General features: G+C 47.4%; 4 protein-coding genes across 4 annotated transcripts; 2 read left to right on the top strand and 2 right to left on the bottom strand.

The window, feature by feature from the left end:
- Positions 1–339: 339 nt before the first annotated feature.
- On the top strand, positions 340–1,385 carry F5891DRAFT_980539 (GPI biosynthesis protein family Pig-F-domain-containing protein; the record flags this gene model as incomplete). Its single annotated transcript, XM_041377013.1, has 5 exons — positions 340–708; positions 753–838; positions 892–1,041; positions 1,090–1,198; positions 1,245–1,385. The coding sequence occupies 5 exons, from the start codon at positions 340–342 to the stop codon at positions 1,383–1,385; spliced, it is 855 nt and encodes a 284-aa protein (XP_041225849.1).
- Positions 1,386–1,931: 546 nt separating this feature from the next.
- Positions 1,932–3,035, bottom strand: F5891DRAFT_326721 (HAD-like domain-containing protein). Its single transcript, XM_041371360.1, has 4 exons — positions 2,787–3,035; positions 2,372–2,679; positions 2,200–2,303; positions 1,932–2,146 (listed from the first exon to the last, which is right to left on the bottom strand). The coding sequence occupies exons 1-4, from the start codon at positions 2,880–2,882 to the stop codon at positions 2,043–2,045; spliced, it is 612 nt and encodes a 203-aa protein (XP_041225848.1). The 5' UTR covers positions 2,883–3,035; the 3' UTR covers positions 1,932–2,042.
- A 1,135-nt stretch (positions 3,036–4,170) lies between these two features.
- Positions 4,171–6,948, bottom strand: F5891DRAFT_1164306 (FAD binding domain-containing protein; the record flags this gene model as incomplete). Its single annotated transcript, XM_041365353.1, has 15 exons — positions 4,171–4,584; positions 4,640–5,041; positions 5,096–5,223; positions 5,277–5,332; positions 5,382–5,423; positions 5,479–5,565; positions 5,621–5,693; positions 5,748–5,962; positions 6,015–6,071; positions 6,122–6,353; positions 6,402–6,455; positions 6,508–6,543; positions 6,597–6,650; positions 6,707–6,770; positions 6,821–6,948. 15 exons carry the CDS (start codon positions 6,946–6,948, stop codon positions 4,398–4,400), a joined length of 1,815 nt encoding a protein of 604 aa, XP_041225847.1. The 3' UTR covers positions 4,171–4,397.
- A 714-nt stretch (positions 6,949–7,662) lies between these two features.
- Positions 7,663–8,214, top strand: F5891DRAFT_1035025 (uncharacterized protein; the record flags this gene model as incomplete). Its single annotated transcript, XM_041361792.1, has 3 exons — positions 7,663–7,850; positions 7,936–8,143; positions 8,192–8,214. Coding segments are annotated over exons 1-3 (230 nt in total), but the record flags the coding sequence as incomplete, so codon positions are not given.
- Between the last annotated feature and the right edge of the window lie 395 nt (positions 8,215–8,609).

Raw genomic sequence — 8,609 nt, 5'->3', positions numbered from 1 at the left:
TACAGTCGGCAAGATTATAGAGACTTACAGTAACATTGATAAGATACCAGGGAAGCTTATGGGAAAGTCTTCTCGATATGTCAATCACCAACTCGCAGTGCAACTCGATGTTTACACCGCATGGGGCAGTTGCCACGAGTTGCGTAAATTTCCGAGTCGAGTCGATGCTAACTCGATTCCAACTCACACCGGCGGCAACACTAGACAAAACCCTTCTCCCACTTCGTGGGAGTCGGGGACTTACTTCGGCGATGTCCGGCGTGTCCGTTGTCAGTCCATCTTCAAGCTAAGTGTAGTGCCCGATACATATTGAGCCGAGCCCTGCCACTACTCAATAAAATGCCCGCGAAGACCGTGGTTTCGTCTTCCACAGATAAGGCTCAACATGGGTTCTTCCCGTACGCAAGGTACACCTCCGTCGTGGGCGTGCACACCAGCCTTGTAGCATTCACAGCCCTCTTCCTACCCCAGACATCTCTTTTACTCTGGCCATCGCTCGCAGACCCCGACCGTCCAGAAACCCAATTTAAAGACGCACTGACAAATAACCCAGTCATCACACTCGCTTGGATCGTCGCAGGGCTGGTAGTCCTTCAAGTATGGTGGGCGGGCTGGATCAGGCATTGGTGTTTCGAGTATACTTCTCGTGCTGTTTCGAGCGATCAGATGAAAGTGGATAGGTATCAGTTCAATCGGGGGAGATTCTCGGTGTGTCTCCTTCCTCGCGACTCGTATTTCTCATATTCTCTTAGAAATTAGGGAGAGTGGCTGTCTTCACTTCGTGTGTAGCCTTGGTGTTCCACGCAACTATAATATTGTTCGGTGCTCCTTCTGCAAGGTAACAATTGACGCATCCCACGAGATTTGTGCTGATTGTATATATATGGAAAGCCACCTCCCTCATACATTCTTGCTGGCGATCGTTCTGGCACTACTATCCGTATTCGCACCAGCTTATGCACTGGGTTACCCCTCGTTCTCTTCCGACACTTCGTCGTTCATCACCAGACTTAACTGGACACGTTTATTCGCCGAGCTTTCGTGGGTTAATATGTATACCGTTTTACTCTTTGTCTGACATTGTGCTAGTCCACGAAATCCGATAGAAAGAGCTCTGGTTTATCCCGCTGTCGCGACTCTCTTTGGCGCTTGGCTCGGTGCTTTTCCAATCGCACTGGACTGGGATCGACCATGGCAGGTCAGTCCTAGCATCGTTTATCGAGGCTTGAGCTTATGATACCTAGGCCTGGCCGCTAACGCCTCTCTTTGGAGGGATCACAGGCTATATAGTCGGATCTCTCTCAGCACTTTCCGTCAGCGCACTAAAATGGCTGGCCGAGGAGAATATCAGAAGAGAACAATCGGAGAAACAGAAAACCACCTGAAGCACCGATTGCGATTTTAGTTCCTTATTTAAATCGAGTTCTAGATACCTATAAATCACTCTTACTGATGCCCTTCTATGCGTGTATGTATGAGGTCGGCCTCCCTCAGGATTTGCTTCTATCTCGTATATCTCGTTTCGTGTGTGCCGGATCACCATCTAGCATTTTTTTCGCAGATTCCTGCACAGATAGCAGTGATAATTGTAAAGGTTCTGGTGATATTGGAAAGATTTTGGGCAAGTATTCGTCGTGTTCTGGCCGCGTGTCCACGAAGAAGAGGTGCCCATCGGTGATGATATTAAAGGTGAACAGAGAACACTGTTCTCGGACAGTTGTCATCAAACCTGAACCATGCTTGAGCTTTGTCTCTCGGGATCTGTAGACGCTCTGAGAATGCTCATGATACTTAGATCTGGTCACCAACGCCTCTGTTTGGAGGAATCGCTGGCTATATAGTCGGCTCTTTCCATCACCATACTTGGGTGGCTAGCAGGTAAGGAGAACATCAGCACATGACAATCGGAGAAGGAGAGGACCACCTGAGGCGCTGATTCCAATTCCAATTCTAGTTCCTTCTATTCAAATCGTTTCCAAGATATCTACATCTCCCTTGCGGGACCAGCCCTTCTACGTGGGTATTTATGAGGAAGACTAAACCTATTGTCCGTCGACAACACGAAGGTCTCCGATAGACTGAGTGACGTAGTCGGGTACTATTGGTGAAGCGTTTGGGCCGGTAATATCTTGCTTCGACGTGATGCCTACAAAGCACAGCGTTCATTACAAGGACTGATCGTTGAATTCGGAAACGCACCAGTCAGGACAAGGAGCGTTGCCAGGCTCCCAGCTTGTCCAAACAAAATATCAGTATTCAACCGATCTCCAATCATTATCGTGCGTTCCGGATCGAATTTCACCCTATCATAACGCAGTATTATTATCATCTCCCGACAACCAAACACACCAGCTAAGACGGAGACACGTACTTGGCTTGAATACAATCCAACATTGTCTTCGCAGGTTTCCCAATACTTATCGGATCTTTCTCCAGTGCATAACGTAATGGAGCGCTGATAGCTCCTGCTCCAGGCAAGAGACCATCGGCGCTTGGGAATGTGCTGTCTTCATTGGTGACTAGGAATTGACAGCCGGGGTTTCGTGTGAGGTATTGGAATGCTTTTGACAGTTTCGTATAGTTCACGCTGAGGTCTAGGCCGCAGAGGACGGCTTGAACGTCTGGGTCAAGGGAGAAAGATGAGAGGGAGAATGGTTCGAGGGTGCAATCTGCTGGGTCCTGAGTGTGTGCGCGCGCGAGTCAGTGCGTGAGTGAGTGAGTGAGTGAGTGAGTTTGGGTAATGAGCGGTGGGCTGGAGTAGGATCAGGGAAGGGGTATCAACATACCGTTCCACCAATGAAAGAAACGCCTTCTTCCCTCAGCTCCTCCTCAATACCTGCCATCCCAATCACATACACCTTTTTATCCTTTGGAAGTTTCATGACTGAGGATATGTAAACAGCAGAAGCATATGCTGAACCGTATATCTCTTCCTACAACCCATCGCATCGCAACAATCAGGAAATGACCACTGGATCTATCAAGACCCAACACGAACGAAACACCCACCACACTTGCTTGCACACCCAAGAGATCAAATTTCGTCTTATAACTCTTCCTCGACTTGCTAGCGTTATTGGTGACGAAAAGAATTCGCTTTCCTTCATAACGATCGGTATCAAAAGATCGCCATCATTGTCATTTTCAATACTAAATATTATGCGACTTGGCACGCACCTCGCTTCCGGAGGATCTCCAAAACCTCTACAGCCCCTTCGATCAACCGATCGCCATGCCATAATACGCCGTCGCAGTCGAACATCCATGTGTCATATCTGTCGATTAGGAGGGAGTATTCTGGGCGGGTTGTGAGGTGGGCAGGCATGATGAATGTTAGGCGTGGAAGAGGGTGAGAGTCAGGGATTCTGTGCTGGAACTAGCTGAGTGAGATCTCACGCGCGTGACTTGCTCAAGACTAGATTTGCCTTTTCGAGACCGGGAGCAGGCGGACCCCTTGCAGTGCATGATGGGTGGACGACTCAGAGTCTGACAGTACGACATCCCGCTAGCATGATGGTCGTCAGAAGTCACGGCTCGGCATTTTCCAACGTCTCTTCGTCTCCCACACCTTTCATCCTGCAAACATCTAACAAGGCTCGCGACTCTTCTAGCCAATACTCTTGTTGACACTCAGCCCTTCGTTTTCATGATAGAGGGGAGATGCATGATTTGTGATATGCGATCTCGAAAACGATATACCTGAAGGGGAAAGTTGGGAATGGTAGGAAGACGACTTACTTTTATTACGTCCTACTAAGCACTATTTTACGCTTACTAAGTACTGACTTATAGCAATAATAGCATGGACGCACTGAGTCCAATGCCGATCATATAGACACGATATACTTGCGTGAAGAAATGCTGTCTTTCAATAATGTGGGGGCAGAACTGGCAAAACTCTACCAAAGCTATGTAGCCTCTACGGTCAGCTTCCTCACATAAAAATTGACCCTGACCACTTTTACACGCATGCTAGTGGAGCCTGTGGAGGTGTATGTACGAGACAACTTTGACTCTGCCTCTGCCTCTCGGATTGTATTATAAGATCGGCAGAAGCAGCTGGCGTTGGTAGTTCTTACTCGTCAACTGTTCGAGCAAGCTCGGTTCTAAGATGCGATCCTCCATTTCAAAGGTGTGAATTGACATTGCCGCGTGTGTCGGCAGCTCATCGAATGAAGAATAGTGCATGGCATTATACTATAGAGTGTACACGTGAATAAGTCTGGTTTGTGAGTATGGAAATTGCTTAACAGCGAAGCAGTATTAAAAGAAGATCTGCCGTTGAGCCTAGAGAATCTTGTCCGTGCGAAAATAAGTATTGAGGGTATACAAATTGCTGGAGGGATTATATCTCGTTGAAACGCTGAATCAGCATTTGAAGAAGATTGGTGTTAAGCCTAAGCAGGAATCTTCATGAAAGACGCGAAATACGCGTCAAGGACCTCAGCGCGATCCAGCGGCGCGATAGCTCCAACATAGCCATCAGGGCGAACAGCAACAAGCGCTCCCTCAGATCCCACTCCAAAATATGAGTAACCTTCTCCCCCAAAGTTAGCAGTGGGATCGGTATCATCGACAAATACCCTAAGAGCACCTCGATCAATATCATCCCACTTGACACAGATGAGGAAGCACTCACTTTGACCAATGAGGGCGAAGAAGCGCAGGGAGCCGCAAGAGATTGAACTCATCCTTCCGGCCCTTGCTGATCGTGATGATGTCAAATCGCGAGCTCCCAGGCGTCACGTAACGGTTCAGGAAGCTCTCGGGTTTCTGCATGTCCGCGACCATCGACTCGACCCTCGCTTGCTGAAGCGGATCGCTGAATTTACCGGTAAACACAAGTAACTTGAAGAGGGAGTCTGAAGGAAGCAGGTCCTGGAGCTCGAATGGTCGTCCGTCCGCTGCCCGCATAAATTTGTATGGAGGGACGCGTTTGCCGAGGACGAGACCACCAGCCAGCTCCTGGTATGTGTCATTTACTACAATCGAGGGGTGATAATGTATCCCAATTCCACTGGTGAAATCTGTTTGGAAAGTCCTACAAACTCACGGGATTAGTAACAGGAAAAGACTGTTGGTAAAGTAATGTTACTTCAAGAGCTGCTCGGGCGAAACCCCACCGCTGTTCTGTCCGGTCAAGGGCTTGCCACAGACAAGGGTAGACCACGTTTTATCAAACGCGATCAGTTCTGATGTAAATTTACGGCGCTCTGATTCGTACTATCGGCGGGACGTGAGCAAGCACACAAATAGCCGCACAAGAGCGAGCTTGCCGTCGATAAAAGGGACATGTTTGCCCACCCACGAACAACTTGGGCAATTTTCCAAGCTGAGAAAGTGATTTAGCCCGATCGTAAGAACGGGAACGGAAGACATACCCAGATTATGACTATCGTTTATACTCGCGTTCATTCCTTGTCCTGGAGGTTCCACTGTAACCAGACCGGGGGAAGGGGCCAAATTCAAGATACTTACCTGCTTTCGGAGTGTGTGTGTGGCAAGCATCGCCAGCAATAAACACTCGATTGTTGATGGAAAACTTCGAGGCCACTCGTTGTCCAACTTGAGTAAAGATGTTAAACGAACACGAATGCATAGCAAGTAGAAAGGTGCGTACCGCTATATATCGTCCACCACAAAAATTCACCCTCCCGATTAAGCTTGAAAGGTTCGAGCGATTTCTGGGCGGTCTAAGGGAAATATTGATGACTGCCGACTATAGTATGGTAATGGACACCGCTTACTTTAAAAATCTGATCTGGACCCATTCTATCCTTGTCTACCCTGCCTGTCACTGGATCGATGACATCTTTCTCTTCCAGTTGCACATATAAGCGAATGAGATCCTTTTCTCGAGGAATGACAAAAAGTGAGCCATGGTTGGATTGTGCAAGGCACTTATTCCTGATATCCGGGAAGTCAGTGTCAGGAACAAGGTCCATGACACCCCAGATGGAATCTATCGATCGAGAGTGAGCGTGTTGAAAATTCAAAGTGATAAACATTCTCACCAGACTGTTCTCCATCCATCGTGATATCGAATTGTTTGCGGGTCCACGAGTGAGCACCTACCAAGGTAAATGATTATATTGGTGAGAGGAACGTTTTCAGAGCGTACCATCACCACCAAGAACAAATTTAGCGTGAACAATCTCTTCTGGTTGTGCACCCTCGGATTCGTCAAATCTTTGGAGCACAACGCGGACTGGATATGATGTAGGATCCGCCAATTCGTCTTCATCCTTAGAGAGCTCTATCGAAGTTGGCATGGTTGATCGTTCGACCTCAACACCAAGCGATGTCATGGAATCTAGGAAAATATCTTGAATGGCTGCTTGATTGAGCGTAGCCTTGATCTCATTCAGCTGATATAATTCCTGTCAGATTCATGAACACACCTCGAATGGGTATCTTGCAGACGGAGCTGTCACATTTAATGTTCTGTTGGTAAGCTAATGGCGGAAACTCAGTGAGCATCCTTCGTCGATAGCGAAATTCACGAACCTCTATACCGCCGGTAGAAGAAGGGTTGTAGAATGCCTAAGATGTAATGAGCTACAACATATCCTGCAAGCCCGTCTTAAAAGGTGTACCGCTAGATGGATTTGGCAACACTCCTTCAGAAGGCGCTCTGCAAGTCCATAACTCTATTTCCGGCTTGGTAATACCGAGTCTTAGTCAGTCAGCAAAGAAGCATCTTCACCTGCAAAAGTTCAATAGTGCGAGGTGAAATTCCATCACCATTTCCAGCGGCTATTCTGGAGGCCCTAACGGAACGTTGAGTTAAAAGCAGGAATGGAAGGGTCGACCCACTGACCTTTGGTCGACGATGCGAACATTCACACTCGCATTTGCGAGGGCATTCGCGCACATGAGGCCAGCAGGGCCAGCGCCAATAATGAGAACATCGACTTCAGAGTGACCTACGAATGGAACGGCCTGCATTGAGAAAGAACTATAACTTAGTAATGGAAGTGGAGGAATGCGTCTTGATACAGGGGATGCAGGTCTACAATCCTCAAGAGAGCGTTCTTAAAGATGCTAGAGTGGTAGAATAAATAGATATCAGTCATGCCCACAGTAGTGTCCCTGGAGCCATGTTAGCTACCAGACCGAATCGATCAAAGCTAGTATTTGTTGAGGTTGATTTAGACACGGATGATACCAGTGCTGATCTAGATTGCAATGATGCATTATTCTGCAAACGGCCGTCGTGATTTGGTGGTGTCACGGTGACCTGGGACTAGGAATCTTTAAGTTTGTAAGGTACTGACCCTAGATGGAGCCAACCGAATTTCTTGAAAATCAGGAACACTAGTTACATGGTCAAATAAAGTTACTTGGGCTGCTGGATTGTCAACATAGTTATGTCAAACGATATAAATTTAAATTTGGCTCACTACCTAAACAATTTTGAACTGGCTGACCACGTACGTCAAGCTTTGGCGATTCAAATTTGTGGCTTATGTCATTGTTTGGCTTGACTAACAACCACCGTGCTGATAGGCTTGTGTATACATAGTGTCGGAACAGTGTACCCATCAGTGCGCGCATGCTGTGGACAATCCAAGTGAGTTGACATGACCACCCGAATTACCTTGATTTTTCCGGCGGTCTTCACAGCTAATAGGGATTCTAACTGAAGGTTTCAAGTTATAGGGCGCAGGTTCGCATCCAAGACTTATCGAAGTGCGCCACCAGAAACCGATAGATCGCTTCGTTGGTAAAGGAATACGCGTAATTAATACTGCGCGGAACTACAGCGATGGCAACCCCCGGAGGAAGTATGTTCTTTGTTCTTATCTATCCACGAGGCACTCGTCTGAGAGATGCAGTACATTGGACAACTGCACATCAAGGGTGTCACAGTAGACACCAAGTCGGTTAGTCAGTCACCTTTTTGACTATAGTAGTTTCGGGATGGATACTCACACTGGTGTTTCACAGGGCTGCCGTTTAGATACCGAGCAGTCATTCTCCTCAGAGACGCTGCAACCCTCTTTGACAGTCCTTGCTCCGCATGAGATCCGCGTGTTTTTCCATCATGTGTCCGACCCGAGCGCATCTTATGATGAGATGCTTCTAGGTGTAAATGAACTGTATCAGGAAGACTTTTCGTATGTCGCTCTAATTTTAAACGCTGTCCTAGGTCAATCAACGGAACATGCCAGCGAAGAATTCAATTGGCCTGAGTAATTTTTGCAGTCGGGAGGCAAGTGGGCTGTGCCGCCACTGATGTTGAACTTGTCTAATTTAGTCCTGGAACCAGTGGCAGAGATGGTAACAAGTGGCTTCAGGGTCACTAATTTGACTGTGAATTCACGTCATTATCGATGGTCGTGTGATCCGAGTCAGAGCTTGAAACATGCACCAGTCAGCCATATATGCTAATCTTTACACATTGCGTACCGTACATATACATATGAGCAATAGTTTGATCATCTGATGGGCCATGATGTCTGATACAGAGTTATTCTTGCCTTGCTTTTAGCAGGGCTCTGAGACGGAATGGATCAGAGAGAAGAACGATACCAAAGCCAGCTAGTCGATAACTGCGAGTCCGGCATAACCGAGACCACCGTAGAATGCAACTTACTAGCTGTCTA

The sequence above is a fragment of the Suillus fuscotomentosus genome, assembly GCF_016647785.1.
Source record: "Suillus fuscotomentosus strain FC203 chromosome Unknown F5891scaffold_28, whole genome shotgun sequence".
Taxonomy (NCBI): domain Eukaryota; kingdom Fungi; phylum Basidiomycota; class Agaricomycetes; order Boletales; family Suillaceae; genus Suillus; species Suillus fuscotomentosus.
Note: the sequence above shows the minus strand (reverse complement) of the source record. Positions and strands in the feature narration are given on the sequence as shown.

Excerpts from the sequence above, each read along its gene's own strand:
- F5891DRAFT_326721 (XM_041371360.1), bottom strand. The coding sequence starts at position 2,882 with ATGAAACTTCCAAAGGATAAAAAGGTGTATGTGATTGGGATGGCAGGT. Across the intron at positions 2,680-2,786 it reads TTTCTTTCATTGGTGGAACG|GACCCAGCAGATTGCACCCT; the intron begins GTATGTTGATAC and ends GCACACACTCAG. Across the intron at positions 2,304-2,371 it reads TTGGATTGTATTCAAGCCAA|GGTGAAATTCGATCCGGAAC; the intron begins GTACGTGTCTCC and ends GCGTTATGATAG.